This window comes from Periophthalmus magnuspinnatus, chromosome 6 (assembly GCF_009829125.3).
Source record: "Periophthalmus magnuspinnatus isolate fPerMag1 chromosome 6, fPerMag1.2.pri, whole genome shotgun sequence".
NCBI classification, from domain to species: Eukaryota; Metazoa; Chordata; class Actinopteri; order Gobiiformes; family Gobiidae; genus Periophthalmus; species Periophthalmus magnuspinnatus.
Window position 1 is genome coordinate 18,257,314 of NC_047131.1, and position 16,542 is coordinate 18,273,855.

Sequence of the window (16,542 nt, forward strand, 5' to 3'; positions counted from 1 at the left end):
GTGGAGGAAATTGCACTTCAAAAACTGCACTGCAGCCTTTGCAATTTGCTAACTGCGTCTATTCAATTTGCGATTTCCATTGCGAATCTTGTGGCTCTACAGCAGTGTACAGCTCTTGGCAGTTCATATTGCTGTTGTATCTTTGAGCAAGACATTTCACCCACCTTGCCCATATAAATGTAGTGACTGAGTGTGTGGTGGCAGATTAGCAGCCTCAGTTGCATCAATCTACCCAAGGGCAGCTGTGGCATCTGGAACAGCTTATTAGCAGGAGGTGAAGAGAGTGAATCAATCACCACAGCGTAATGCAATAAGTAAGGTGTTATTAGTAATAGTAACAGGCTGGGAATGGATACAAGGTGGTTTAGTGTTTTGATTTGCATTGCATAATTAAATACAGTAGTCCCTCACTATATTACAGTTCATCTTTCATGGCTTCGTTGTTTTGCGGATTTTTTTTGGGTGCAATTTTGCATGTGTTTTTTTACAGTGTATAAATTGTGTTCTGTGTCCTGATTGGCTGAGGGACTGTAGACCATTGTCTGTCAATCTCCTCCGTGCCGTCTCTCCTGTACAGTACAGAATATGTTCAGTCAAATTTATGTAACCTTTTATTTATTTGACGTATATTATTTTATGTATTAACATTTACTTTTTTTGTACTTTGTACTTATTTTATTAACAATAAATATTATTTATTATATTACATTATACACTATATGCATTATTTACTTTCTTCATAATAATATTGGTTCCTAGTTGGAACTTACGGTTCCAACTGCAGTACAGCACATTTGAGGAGCGCACTGATGAAAATGTAACAAGAGTGAATGCGCACAGGGCGCGCACAAGACGAGATGAGTTGAGTTGTTGAATAAAGACAAGCTGTAACTGTCCTGCCATGTAGGCCTATTTAAGCAAGGAAGACAGCAAGAAAATACATCATCTTAAATCTAACTGTAAACCGCCAAACCCACAGCCTCAAGAGACTGGTGAGAACAGTATATTATGGTTACATTTACATAAATGTTCAATCACAGTGTGGCTCTGAAGTGCTGTATGTTTGCAAGTTTTCTCCTCAACAAAACCCACAATGTCGATGAAATGTTTTACACCGACAGATTTCAGAAATGTTTTGGACTTAAAAAAGAAGAGGGATATAATATACGAATGTTTGAACTTTGACAGTGTTAAAACAACAGAGAAATCTAAGAAAATGTAAATGCCTGTCTGAGAAAAGTTTATAAAGTGTGTGGTGAGGCGTTTTACAGCCTTAAAACATATATAATAATTGTAAAAAATACAGCTGACCACTTCGCGGATTTTGCCTATTGTGGGTTATTTTTAGAACGTAACCCTGCGATAAACGAGAGACCACTGTACCTGGTTCAATATTAATTAATATTTTTATTAAAGAAACAGTCCTCATATTTTTGTCATTGTTGTAGTCCATTCTCTGAAAAGACCAGAATTTGTGCATTACTTCATTTTTTGTCCTGCTGATATTAACGTACAAATGTGATGTTACATTCAGACAGTTACTTTTACAGTATTTTTACTTGAGCAGTAGTTTTCTCAAATAGTTGATTAATAGATCTTTACCCTGTATAGGGGTATTCCACTTCTATGGTATATTAATTGCTAACACATAACATATTTAGACCATCATGTTACCTTGTATCATTTTGAAAATGCAATACTCAGCGAAAACAATCTATTAAAATTAAGTTTTACTTTAGTTTTTGACACCCTGTGTCCCCACTCCCTTTAATCATCATGTTAAGTCATTCCCCGTTCAGAGCTCTATGTATTATGCTTTTGTATATTTATGGAAAATTGCTGTGTGGGATGAGCATTGGACAGAATTGTACTGCTAACCATAAGGAGGATTCTAATAGTGCCTGGGAGAAACCGCAAGAATACTCAAACACGCATAGATGATATAACATGGTAGAAAATATTTTACATAAGACCCCCGCTTTAAGTCGAAGGCAGTTTGAAGTGAGCATTTCTTTTTCTTTACATTTCCATTTTTGGTGGGTGGAGTTGGCACACGGTTGGGAACAAATCTTGTGGGGCTTTCAGTAAAAGCTGCCACTCTGAGGTTAAAAGTGAATAGTGTCTTTTTCACTGACCTGTCGACATCTGCTCTGGGGATGCACAAAGGGAACTGTGATCTGAGTTTTGCCTTTCAGAACACCATACAACTCACTGACAGATAGCTTAGTCCTGTCCTACATCTGGAAACATGGAAGTAAACAGCACATGGAGCGCTGTGTACAATGTTTGTCAGAGCAACATGGGGCCAAATCAAAACAGTTCACCTTCATCTAGGGCCCTGTATAATGAGCTTCCACCTACTTTCAAAGAGCTGTGTCAGAACAGCTACTGAGTCACCACAGCAGATTACTTCCTCTACATTTTGAAAATATCGCTTGATATTGGTTAAAAAATGTTTAAGTGTGAGGAATGCAACTTTTTCCAAGAATAAGCCAATTCAACCTAGAAAGTCTGAAAAAATACATTCTAGTGTTTACCACTGATGATTGAGATCATCTGACACAATATTGTATTTTTGGAAAGCTATAGATTTTTAAGGTTAAGTGAGAAGTTTTCTAATACTGTAGATTTGCATTGCCATAAATTTCTGACTATAAGCTGCTACTTTTTTCCTCATGCTTCCTGCTGCTTATACAACGGTGCGGCTTATTTATGGATTTTTTACTGGTTAACGGCGACCGAGGGGCATTCTCTAACAGTACAGACAGATGTGGGGAAAGATTATGCACTGAAGAATACACTAGTTTTGATTTTGAACTCTCATTCTACGCATCATGCACACACCCTCATCATAGAAAACACACGAAGAAATGCATATGATGCAGCTTTTAAGTTAAAGGCAATGGATCTGGCCAAGAATAGAGCCACTACATGTAAGTTTGGCATCAAAGAAGGAAATCGAGCCACTGCACGTAAGTTTGGCATTAAGGAATCAATGGTGCGATGTTGGAGGCAGCAGCAAGAAGAACTAGTCAATGTAAAAAGACGACAAAAACTTTCAGAGGAAATAAAAGCAGATGGCCCGTGTTGGTGCTGTTTTATTTTCTAAACATGCAGACATGATCATCCCATGTTGATGGTGTGTTGGTGCCGTACTGCTGATTTTCAGGCAGTTTAAAAAAAAGCATGTCTTAAATTAAAACTAATTTAGTTATACCGTCTTTCTGTGTAAACATCTCAAGTTACAACATGAAAACCTGCAGCTTATATTCCGGTGCGGCTTATATATGTACAAAATTGATTTTCTTTTCAAATTTAGCTGTTGCGGATTATATTCAGGTCTGCTCTATAGTCCAAAATTTAAAGTATGTCTGTAAAATGTGCAAAAATCACATTAGTAATAGCGGCTTGTAATAAACATTGCATTTTGTTTCAGAAAGATTTCAACATATTTTTCTTACACTGACACTAAATGTATCACTGAAATCTAAAGACATTCTTAGGGGATTTCTTTATGTGCGTGTTGAAAGCTCTGACAGAAAAGTGTTTTATTATCACATAACAGAAATGTTGAACTGAGACTGACATTAGCTTCACTTCATCACACTTCCTCACACCAGATGTCAACACTTTACATTTAAATATAAAGCACTGATTAATTTAAATTAAAAGCATAGATAGAAGTGGACTACGAAGTGGACTAAATGAGTGTGACATCATTCATAGTGTTTGGCTCCAGTCAAATGAAGCTCATTGAAGCATTTATAGGGGTGAATTTGGAGCTGAGTTCCATCTTTGGAATTCCAACCGCGAGTAACATAGCAACCAAAGAGCCAATCCAAAGCCAGGCTGTTGAAGGTAACACTCCTTATCGCTGGTTTAGCAGGGATAGAGGACTTAACCAAACCCGTTGCTAACGCTAGCAGGAGCAACCTTGGGAAAAGAAGATTTGTCTCTTATTAATGTTCATATCTTGAGCTACGGACACAATAGCACAATAAAAATACTAGGATCATGTAAAGTAGGTCAATACGAACATTTTAAGACCAAATTGATGAGCCTGACAGTAGCATATACTGAGAGAAGGGCGATAGTTTTCTAATGTAAAGTGAATTGGAGCTAGAGTTGATGGAGCCGCAGTCGATGGAGTCGGAAGTGCGCCCATGATCACTGCCTATTTGGAACGTGGCGGCTAGCAGGTTAGCTATGTCCATTTAAAAATATAGTCTATGATTAGAAGATTAATTCCTCTATAGATTAGCTCACCCCCAGGTGGACAGTCGTGGAGAAGTCCTTGGCCAGTGATCCCATCAGGAGCATCTTAATGGATATCTCCGGACATGTAGTATTAGGAGATGAATCCACATCTGAAAAAAAATAATAACACGCCTGAACCATTTTTGGTATAACTTTGTAAGATACTTTTTTGAACCCAAGAGTTATACATGATGAATACAGATGACTAAAGCTAAAATCTACTTCTAACAAATAGTTTTGGAATTTCATTTAAACTTTCTAGAGGTAGTATGCCACCTGAATAGGTAAAATCATATGTAGGAACATTCTCGATGGAGATAAGATATGTGTTATGCAATATTGTGGAATATTATAGCCAAATGAACATTTCCATGGAAACAACCAGGGGGAGGCCCTTTTCAAATAAGAGTAAGGTTTGCAGATGCATGCTTGCCCAGAATGCATGTATCTTTTTCAGTGCAATTTTTTATAATATTTCAGTTTTTTTGGCTAAAAAGTTGCATACTGGGGTTTTAATTTGCTCTAATAATGTAGGTTATTAGATGGGTACACATGTAAGAGGCTCATGACAAAACATTCATAAAAACTGAAATGTGTAATGCTAAAAAGGTGCTTGAAATAAATGTATAAAAACAAAAACATCTGCTTTTCCAATCCTTAATCAACCTTTTTCCAGTTTTTCCCTTTATTTCAAACCCATCTTCTCTGACACGCATGGCTAATTTCATTTATGTTAATTCACTGGTAATTTATGCTCTATTTATCTCCTCTAGTTCCCAGCTCAAAAAAACAACACACACACACGCACATATAAGCATGTTGTGAGTCCGGTACCTTGAATGACAGCCTTTAGTATGAAGTCGTCATCGTCTAGTGGCACCAGAGCGTCTTTGTGTACCACTCTCCCCTGTGGAGGCAAACATGAGCAAAGCAACCGTGAGCGCACTCTTGTTTATGTTTAGCTTGACATCAGCTGATCAAAGTCGAGCGGGAAACAGAGCAGTGCTGATGGGGGCCTTTGGGAGACGCGCCGACAGACAGGAAGTGTGGATTAGGCCCACACTTGACTGGAGTTCAGAAAGGAATTCAGACTGTGTTTTTTTTCATCCACACAAGATACAAAAAAAAGCATGAGAAAAGGAGGAAGACAGCTATATCGTTCCACACCAAGGTTTTTGATAGGATCTGTGAGGTGTCAGAGCCAATTGAGATCCATGTTGATAACCATAATAGTTGTGGTCTATATTAAATTGAAAGTTCAGACGTGTTCAGATCGAAGGCCACATATCCTCACAGAACAGTAGCGTACTTGTGGTGTGAATTACAATTACATTTGAAGAACTATGTTTATAATAAGCATGGATTATAACGCTGTTAAGGATACAAAGGATAACCATTCTAACATGGTTTTGGTGTTGAAAGTCCTCAATTTTAAGTATTTGTCTGGTCAAAAACACAACCATGTAATTATGCTGTATAAAACAAAATAAAATGTACCTTGACACAAGCATGAGTCCAGTCGGGGCCGGTGCGGATGGCAGAGATGGAGGTTCTGGTCAGATGAGCAGGGATCTGACTGCTCTGAGACAACACGCACACAGGCATGATGTCACTGCCACGACCTACAAAACACAACAAAGACGCAGAGACTTTTAGCGGGAGAATTTGAATGTTTGTTTGTAAATCATATTGGTAGAGGTTGGTGCTCGACAGCAGTGATTTTGAATGTAAAAGCCTACCGGTCCGTTATATATTCTGAAATCTGTAGAAACAAACTATAAATTGTTGTTATTGAAGGGTAAATAAGGTAGACCTGAAAGTAAAAGGCTGTCACTAAATATAAATTCTGACAATCATAAATATTTAGTGTAGTCACATTCAAAACCATGCTTCAACAAAAAGTTTAAAGTTAACAAGCTTAAATATAATTAGTTTAACAGTTAAGTGTACGGGACAAAGCTGCTAATGTGACCTTTGCCTGCTGGTTTGAAGGTGTCTGGTTGGAGGTGCTAAGGACGGTCTGAAAACTCATTAAGTGAATAAAGGGGCTGACAGGAACATCCAGGTCGAGGGGCGTGCGGCCCGTGTTCACAGCAGGTAGCACCTTCCCTCCTGTCAGGGCTCATTAGTTTGAAGAGGGGCAGAATTGACGGGTCGGTCCCACGATGCGACCTCAGCGTAAACGCGAAGGAGGAGGGGCATGAAGCGGGAACAGGCCAGGAGGCACGCGGCTGCTTACCCGACCGGACACTGCACTGCTCAGTCAGGCAGAAGGACAGCCGACCGGGATGGACTGGAATGGAGACGGAATAGGGCCAGAGGGGAGGAGCCACGGGGAAGAATTAGGGAGGAGGGCTGATTCATTCATGACTTTAGAAATGAGAGGATTTGTGGGGGAGAGCTACTGTGTGTGTCATATTTTAACCAAGTCACAATATTTCCTCACTCTCTCGTATTTTTTAAGCATTGCATCGTGCAGCAAGAAAGTTGGCTTACCAAATGGACATATTTTGCAAACTGAACAAAATTTCAGTAAGTGTTCAGTGTAATTTTGTACTTTTTGAGACACAGACCAATCAGGCGCCACAATTAATTGCAAACAACTTCAAATCACAGTACGAATTGGTGCAATTATCAACCTGTAAATGCTGTAGTTAAAGACTAGGGATGTTAAATCAATAAGTGTGGTTAATAATGTCACAATATAATCGTAGCAGCAATTCAAATACGTAAGTTTAGAGGCAAAATTAAGTCATTTTATTTAAATCTTGAGTTCAAAAGGTAAATCTAAATCTTAAGTGCTTTTATTTTGTTTATGCTGGTGTATCATTACGAAACGTTTATGTTAAAAAGCCAGGCACATTAGAGGAATTCATGGTGGGAATGAATGAAAATGAAGTATTTCAAAGTTGTTTGGTCATGCGTCAATAATCATACTGTGATGTTTCCTTTTGCATTAATCATAACACTAAAATTTGATACTGGGTCGTCATTAGTTAACAGACCTCTTAGTGACAACATTATTTCTTTAAAGTGAATTTGGAATTGAAAACAAATCTGAAGTAGATACTTGTCAGAAATATTTCAATTAGATTTTTATGCCATTTGCCCCGGAGTAGCTGAGAGGCCTTAAGGGAGTGAGACCCCCTACAATGGCTCATTCACGTCCACCCAAAGACAGGTCTGTGGAAATGAGAGGCTCAGTAAAGCAGAGGGAAATTCAAGTTCATGCTAACATGTTAACAAAGGACCTAGCTAACATCCTGAGGAGCACTGACAGATGTCCCGATACAGGTGCTTGGTTTAGCCTTTAGCGGCTAATGGAGGGCAGTCAAGTGAAACTCTACAATGTGTAGAGACACATGTGGCACCTTTTGGAGGTTTAATTTAGCCCAAAAAGGAAGAAAAACAAGAACAGTTCAAATGGGGATACGGACTGAGTTACAAAAGTTGTTTTATCTCTCAGAAAATTGCATTGCATTCTATCAAATACTAGTAAGTAAGTAAGTAACTAACTAGTGAAGTAGTTAGCCCAAAAGGAGGCAGTTTGAACCAACAACCTAAAAGTAATGGGAGCTAGTATCAAAATTGCTAAGCTAAGTGAAGGCAATCTGAGTCCATAAACCTTTACTAGATTTGTACCGATCATTTCAGTGCTCAAAGATATTCAATTGATGGGAGCATGCATATTGAGCTCAAGATAGGACAGACTTAATACACACATTATTTATGCAGGTTACCAAAATGAGTGTGCATTAAACAAAGAGGGAGGTCTTAATGGGCATACAACATTGCAAAATGAATAAAGGCTACAAACAGTAAAACTTGCAAAAAAAAAACCTCGCCTATACAATACTTATTACAGCCAAAGGTGTCACAAGCGAGACAGGACATCACCATTGTGAGAATCCAGGCCTGACCTTTGACCTGTTACAAAGTCACTTCCAAAATGGTGACTCAAACAAAACACATTATACTCTTGTCTTAAGCTTTTAATAATTCTAATCCTACCATTAAAAATAAGCTCTTTAAGAGCGGGTATTTTACTTCTATGGGGTATTAACTGCTAACACAAAACATATTTAGATCACCATGTTGCCCAGGGTTTATGCAGGTTTCAACAAACAAAATGTAATGCTTTTTAAATTACTTTTTAATGCCACAATTCAGTATTTTAATCCCATAAACAGATGTGGAAAGAAAGACTTTTGAGCTTTTATCTTGTCAAAGTTACCGTTTTATAACCACTCAACAGCAGAATGACGAGAACCTATAGACAGTTATAATAATCATAAAGCTTTTTACTGCAAGTGAATTGGGTGTTTTGAACCTAATTCCATCGTATATTTTTTATATTTGGGATAAATGCATAATGTTTCCAGCTAAAATGACCCAGACTCGCTGTAATGTTGCTGGAACATACACAAATTTAAAGAAATAAATGAAGCCACATATTACGCCTGTGAACTACCCATAATTAGAGCTGGGCACCAGAACTCAGTTCCAAGTAAGAACCGACTGAAAAGATTCGGTAAGTACTGGTACTGAAACACCGTTCGTTCCGCACCAACTTTCAGTTCCTTGGCTTTGAATGGCTGTGTCCATAATCCAGTAAATACACTGCACTGATTTATCAGCAGAGCAGATGCTCACGTATCATGACTGCACTTTGCACAAAGCAATGGCACAAACTGCACTCACATGTTAAAATAGTCCTACATGTGTCCACACACAGCTCTTAGAGGTTAAACAGAAGAGCTGAAGAAACAGAGTGTCCAGAGCTGCAACCTGTATCCACCTGAAAAGGCCTAGGCAGCACGGTGGCTGAGTGGCAACACTCATGCCTCACAGCAAGAAGGTTTGGTTCAATCCCTGGGTCGCCCAGGCCTTTCTGTGTGGAGTTTTTCATGTTTCTCCCCGTGTCTGGATGGGTTTCCTCCGGGTACTCCGGTTTCCCCCATCAACCAAAACATGAACGCCCTTCGAGACAACTGTTGTTGTGATTTTGGGCGTTACAAAAAAAAAATGAATTGAAATGAATTGAAATGAATTGAATTGAAAACACTTCAAGTCTCCAGTGCGGGCCCTTTACAGGGTCTCAAAGTCAATGTATGTAATAATAAATCCACATCCAGTCAATGCCTGCAGTGTCCACGTAAATTAGTTTCAAACAGATAATATGAAACTAATTCAATGTGGTGTATATTCAGTGTGGAGTGTGTTTGAATAAAGATGTATACAAGCAAGTCTGCGTAAAGTTTGCTATAATCCTCCTCCTCTGATCAGATAACCGTGTAGTAAAAGCATCTGATCTAAAGTGGACTGTACAAAGAAAATAAAAGTGAAACTTATGTGCCACACAGTACAAACACCAAAAAAACACCGTCCAGGAACCAACAAAATGCAAGTATTGTAAAAGTACTGGTATGAAAAAAAAATCAAAAAGCACCCAGCCCTACCCATAATTGCAGGATACCTTTTAAAATACCCCTCATGGAGCAGTGGTTCCCAAACAATTTGTAGTCGCCTAGTCCCTGACACTTTTGATGACCAGTCACATGCCCCTACTGCAACACACTTAAAGATAATATCCGTCGACTCTGAACAAATTATATTATAGATAATAGTTACAATATTTGTAAATATATCAAAGCATGTGCATCAGTTTTAAAGCTTTTAGATGGGCCTAGGAGATTCAAATAATCTAAATCTCCCCAGGTCCAAGCGTACCTCACCGGCTCAGAGCACTCTGCTGGCCCAGCTCTTGATGTACTTGCTGTGTTAAGTCACTCCCCCTTCAGAACACAATCAGCGTGCATTCTGCTAATGAAATTACTGCACATCACATCAGGTTTGTCAAGTTACTGTGTACAGTTTTGTATCATGTTTTTGTAAATTTCTGGAGAACTGTCATGCGGGAGCATAGATGACATCGATACTTGTGGGCTGAGCAATGCATAGAATCTTACAGCTAACCATATTGCTAAAATACTCAAAACATGCATCGATGACATCAAAAACCTCTTCAGGCATGATGATGAGGGAACAATGGTATAAAATGGTAGAAAGCCAAAGAAAATACCCCCTCTTTAAGTCTTTAATTTGCTTTAAATTTAGACAGGTTATTTTTTACTCAGCCTAGCCCTTTTTCCAACCTGAATGATCTTTTTCAACAACAAACAGCTCCCTGCTGCCAACAGGGGACAGTCCCACAGAGTCCACTATTGAACAGGTCCTGTGTGAAGTCAGCAGGTGATTTCAGAGTATTTTATCATGCCTGGAGCAGTGTGCGGAGGATGACTGCGGAGACTGCCATTTGAATCGCTCAAAGAAGGCCATTTATTAAAAGCATTTCAATCCACAGTTACCTCTATATGGATCGGGAAATGACTATGCAAGAGCAAAGAAATGTTTTGAGCCTGAAAACCACTGCAATGGGACTTTGGTCCAAAAGAACTGTGGCTTAATTAGTGTAAAACCCTGTAGTACTTCCATTTTTTTCTACCCCATACATATTAAAAGAATATGAATCACTTTCACAATCCAAGGTGTACAGGCACTTTTTTTTGTAAATTAAAACCACATAAAGCCACATAAACCCTTTTCATACTAGGCTTAAAAAAGTAACCAATAACTTTATGAACACAGACCTTATTAGTGTGAAAGAGACCAGCTAATGGGACCAGAAAAGCGGTCACTCAAGCGTCACCATTAACTGGACAGTAGTTTATTTTGTTCAGGTTCAGGAGAAAAAGGCTTGCCAAAAATACATATTTTCCTCTGACACTACACCGCGTTCCAAATTATTCTGCAAATTGTGTTTAAGTGTCACAAAAGGTAATTTTTTTTGGTTTTCCAGTGAAACTCATCAATCAACAAATCAATCTAAGACACCAGTGCAAATTAGTTTACCAGGTAAGTCCAATAAATAGAAAAATTACTTAAGAAGGATGTTCCACATTATTAAGCAGACCACCATTTTCAAGCAATATGGGAAAGAAAAAGGATCTTTTTAGTGCCAAAAAGATGTTTTGATTGAAATAGTTTATGATTTCAGTAATATGCTAATGCTTCTAACTGAAAAATAAACAAATGACCATTTTCAGTTCTTTACAACAATAACATTGTTTGAAAATCTGTTGTGTTTAATAATTTGGAACAGTGCATTTTAAGTTTTTATTTCTGAAATAATACTGTACATTGGGAGGTTTGTTCAATAACATTCAAATTGTAATCTAAAGGTTGTTACCTTGAAAATTATGATGACTGTCATTTATATTGACATTTTGGCAAAATCAGTGAAAAATATAATTTGCATAATGATTTGGAACGCAGAGTTGAGCTCCCAATACTGAAGTGGATGGGCCAATATGGATTTTTTGAGCCAATATTTGATATTTGGCCATAATAACGCTTTTCTATTTCCAGTTCTACTTCAAAAAACTAATCTGATGCATTGAGAACAGTCTGGGAATGATATATGCGCACACTGTGAATGAGGCTGTGAAGATTGATCAATACTGGAACTAATACCGATACTGGAATTAAAATATCTCCCCTCCCTACTGAAATGGGCCTATAAATAATACTATTATTATTACTATTACTGTCATAATAACTCAATAACTCAACTAGTTTTAAGGAAAGTCACCTGGATCAGGTCTCGGTAGGCCTGTCACGAAAAATACTATATTCAGTTCATATTTTTTAACAGTATTGTATATTTAGAATACCTTTTTGGAGATATATCTGCTTTATGGTTTAGTTTCAATATTACCATTTTTCATCTATATTTACTTCGGTAATATATTGACCTTCAAAATGTGTTGTCATGACAGGCCTCGGTATTGGGTATGTTCACATATCACATATCAGTGAGTCTCTAAAATGCCCTGAGTGACTGGTGTCCACAGCTGAACCTCTCCCAAACCTCTCCCATGTTCTCTCATATCAGACAAACTTACATAGCCTCAAACACCGATGACTTGTCTTTTAATCTTTGATCTGATGGCTATCTCCAATGCATGTTTGTGAGGAGCTGGATGTGAATCAGAGGCGCGTGTGAGAGGAGCAGATACAGCAGAGTGTGTTATCTCCACAGCCAAACCTCCATCTCCAGGCTCCGGCCCACTCTCCGCACAGGGAATCACAAATCCTGGCCCGAGGCACAAACACACACGGCAACTGATAACAACAACATGACAAACTTCTTCCACTTTATCACAGAAATAACTGCGTGAAGAAAGACACTTCACTAAATCAGAAATCAGACATTTGTCTTCATTGCTCTGGGTTGGTGTCTTTACTGCATTTAGGGCTCGATGAAAACTGCAATCAGACTTCACAAAATTTCTCAAACTAAATATCTGAAGATGCACTATTTAACTTTTCTTACGGGGGAGGGGGGGGCCTGATGCCTGTATCCTGGAATGTCCCCCAATATAGCAAAAAAACGTATCTATCGCCATGGAGACAAGCAGGTGATGACGCCACCAGGCTGTTACAGGTCAGTAACAATGTGAGAATGCAAATATTTTCCAATATTGGTATTGGGTATGTTTTCATCCTCTGCCTCAAAATAGCTGATGGAAGATTGATCAAACCTAAATGGCCAATGCCAATACAGATTGTTGAGAATCCAGACAAAATCGATCGAACAGATCTTTTTGGGCTGATGTGCAGGGCCAATTTTGATATTTTTTTCAAGATTATGTAACTTTAATGTACTGCAAACTTGCCCATAGCCCTGTTTTACTGCAAACCTTTAAGAGAGCAGTGCAGTTAAATTTTCTGCAGTTATCTCTTCGCACTCAAGTGTTGAAATAATGCTTTGTGTGTATTTCTTAGGAAATATGTCAGCCAACAAAAACATATCGGCCTGTGCTGGAGGCAGAAGGCCTGTACAGGAGACTGAAGGCTAATAGTCAATATACTAAAAAGGCATATATCAGCCAAACGATATATTGGTCTCTAATTGGAGGGCATCTGGCATAAAACTCTACAGTATGTGCCAAACAAATTCACCTTTTTACTTGGAGTAAAGACGGAACATTTCCTTCAACCACAAAGGGAATCACAAAACACAAATCATGCCAAACACTGCAACACTTCCACACAACACCTGAGAGTGAGGAAGACGTTTCCTCTCCATCTTGTCAGGCTGTTATCAGTGGAGCTGCCATGTTTTGTTTCACGGCTCTTCTATGGGAGATCAGGAGACACCAGAGGAGACGTAAAGTACTGTCCTGCCATAACCCGACAGGGGCCAATCAGAAAGCAGCAAATGAAACTCTGGGCGCATTATGACAGGCACGTCCAAATGTCGCTTACATGCATTTCAGCTCCTATGACAACAAACCATGCGTCACAAACACTGTTCACGCTTCACTTTCAACTACTCAAACTTTTGCACAATGAGGAAATGACCATGTCGAAAATGCAAAAACACTTTAAAATTTGGCTTACCATGTGTGAATATCATGGGCACTTTTAAGTTCTTTAAAATATGCTTCAAAACTAGGGCTAGGGCGGACATATTTTGTTATCACTCATAAATTAATATATCAATATATTTTTGGTAGAGATAGTCCAATTAGGTTTCTTTTGTTTTTTTTAGCTGAAGCTGATACCGATATCCAGTCTTTGTCTTCATGTTTGCCAATCCTGATATAAGCATTTGAAATCTACAGTACAGGCCATATTTATTTTAAAATATTATAGTGAAGTTTACACACGCATAACACATGGGCAGTGCAGGAAAAAAATCAATGTTTTTCCAAATTTTCTCTGCTGTAGATGATATCTAAGGAACCATTCACCCATTCACACACACATTCATACACCAGTGTACACAGAGACTGGGGGAGAAGTGGGTTAAATATGTTGCCCAAGGACACAACAACAGCTCTCGGTAACCGCCAACCTTCAGTTGGACAAACACTCTACCAACTGAGCTACTGTAATTTTAGTCTATCAGGATGGCTTCAAGCGGCATCACTTTAGCTTCATCAGTGTCAAATTAAGTAAATCACATTCACACACTTCATACTAATTAATCATAAGAGTAGTTGCAAGATTGGCTAAAAATAACCATTAGTTACAGCTATACTTAACAGCCATAAGGACTGGGTGAGTTCCCTGGACTGCCTCAGGAGTATTTTAGAGAGGGGAGAGCAGAGAGTGGACTTAAATAATAGAGAAATTATCCCGAGCCAATAGCACAGTGATAAGTCTTCTTAAGTGTCAGAGCAGACTGTAGTGTCCCTGTACTTCCACACCACCACGGCCCTGTGAGAACAAGACGCTCCTTGCACCAAACGGCTTCATCTGCTCTCTGCTATAACTGTCAAGAGAGAGTTTACTTTGCTTTGTGGGGAAAGTACACTGTCTCAATCTCAACTATAAAGTGTACAGTTATATTTTTAAACTGACAACAAAACATATAGTATAGTAGTATAAGAGAGTATGTAAGAGAGTATATGACAATTTAGAAGTATCAAAAATCCACTAATACTAATAATATTAAAACTAGTATCAACACTATAAAATCACATTCACAGGACACAAATTAACCTTTCCTGCGCAGCTTTAGACTGATCTTGAGCTGTACAACCCTAGGCTCACACTGTATGCAGTGCTTCTCCGGTCCATACGAGAAGAGCTAAGACTGCATGATGTGAAGTCTTGTGGCATATGTGGAGGTGCCGCACATTACCCTCAGAAAAATACAAGAATTATTGGGAATCATTTGTCCAGAAATTGCTTAATTTATCTAAAAAAAACACAAACAAACAGGAAATACTTCACAGTCAATCCATTATACTATGCTCAGGAAATGGGATTTTGTACAGTTGAAGCCATTAAATAACTTATTTTTTTTCCTGGTTGCAGATAGTTTCTTTTAAACCTACTTTGCAAAACATATTAGAAAAGGAAACACTCGCTCTACAAGTCTCTTCTTGGTTTAATGCTGAACATAAATTATATTTGAATGTTACACGTGCGAACCTGTCATTATGTTGGTATAACGTTATTATACAGAAAGTTAGCCTCTTAGCCGACTTTAGCAAAACAAAATAATCTAAGCTCTTTCCCTGACAAGAAAGGCTCGGATCAAGCACTGACTAAGCAACAGAAGCACAAATGACTACAGTGTAAACATATTATTTACAGTATAGATTTCTGGTGTGTTTCTAGACAGGATATTTTACCATAAACTTAACACTATGCCGAAACTCCCTCAATAATGAGCACATCTCTGCGTTCATTTGATTAAAACGCAAGCCATAGCATTAATAAACCGTAATAAACACACGTAAGAACCTCTAGCAATAGCAAAGATGAATTCGGCACGTAGGAAATTTGTCATTGAAGATTATATTGTAGTTATATTTGCGTTTGAGTTTAGCAAATATTATCGAGCGTAAACGTGTCAAAGTTACGCGGAAGTGCTAAGAAAGATACGATCTGATCACAAACTATAAACGTAACTGTAACATATGTCTCTTGGATGCATTTAACTGTGTAGTGAAGGAAAACAGCCAAAAAAAAAAGGAGATGAGAAACTTACTTGTTGTGGATCAGTTTTCCCTCGCTGCTTTCGAATTGACGGGATACCGCAGGGTTGCCACATCTGCGCCTCAGTTTCCAGCCAATGATACAACGCGTTAATTCACAAACGTCCGGAAAAAAAGAGAAAGCCAAGAGAAACGCATATGTCTTCCTTACTAATCCTCTGTCTAACTCTGGTAAACAGTAATTAGCCTATTAAATCGAAGAAAAATGTATTAATTTAAAAGAGAATAATTTCCAACCTGGCAACCTCACCTAGTACGGATGCCTGGACATGCCCCCCCAAAAAACATGGAACAATTGTTTTAAAATATAAATTAATTCATTATCAACTACATTACATACTTTAGGACCTCTGAGCAAGGAATTTTGTAATCTGCCACCAATAGGCTCGACAGCGGACAACATATTACGGATGGATGATCACAGACAGCGTGTTGAGACCTTTATGACGGTGTAAGCAGGGCAGGAAAAGTTTGTGCTTTCCAAAGTAGGTATGTTTGTCTCAAAACTAATGTTAACTTATTCCAAATCTAAAAAAGAGAACACAGACACTTCATGAATATCCATCTAATGACAAATCGATTGGTTTTCTGTTCAAAATCGTTCATATTGTTGCGCTATTTTAAACATCACAATTATTGAAGCTAATGCTAATTTCAGTTAGCATTAGCTTCAAGACACACATACCCACTTTTCTAAAAACAAGCTTCC

At 38.3% G+C, this 16,542-nt stretch overlaps 1 protein-coding gene across 2 annotated transcripts in view; it reads right to left on the reverse strand.

The window, feature by feature from the left end:
* The window catches only part of pot1 (protection of telomeres 1 homolog), a 59,357-nt gene extending 43,470 nt beyond the window's left edge, over positions 1–15,887 (reverse strand). For both annotated transcript variants that reach the window (XM_055222340.1, XM_055222339.1), the window contains exons 1-4: positions 15,827–15,887; positions 5,755–5,879; positions 5,092–5,164; positions 4,267–4,367 (exon numbers count right to left, since the gene is read on the reverse strand). In XM_055222340.1, the coding sequence (XP_055078315.1) occupies positions 4,267–4,367; positions 5,092–5,164; positions 5,755–5,862 (282 nt within the window). In that variant the 5' untranslated portion in view covers positions 5,863–5,879; positions 15,827–15,887. The remainder of the gene's footprint in view (positions 1–4,266; positions 4,368–5,091; positions 5,165–5,754; positions 5,880–15,826) is intronic.
* Between the last annotated feature and the right edge of the window lie 655 nt (positions 15,888–16,542).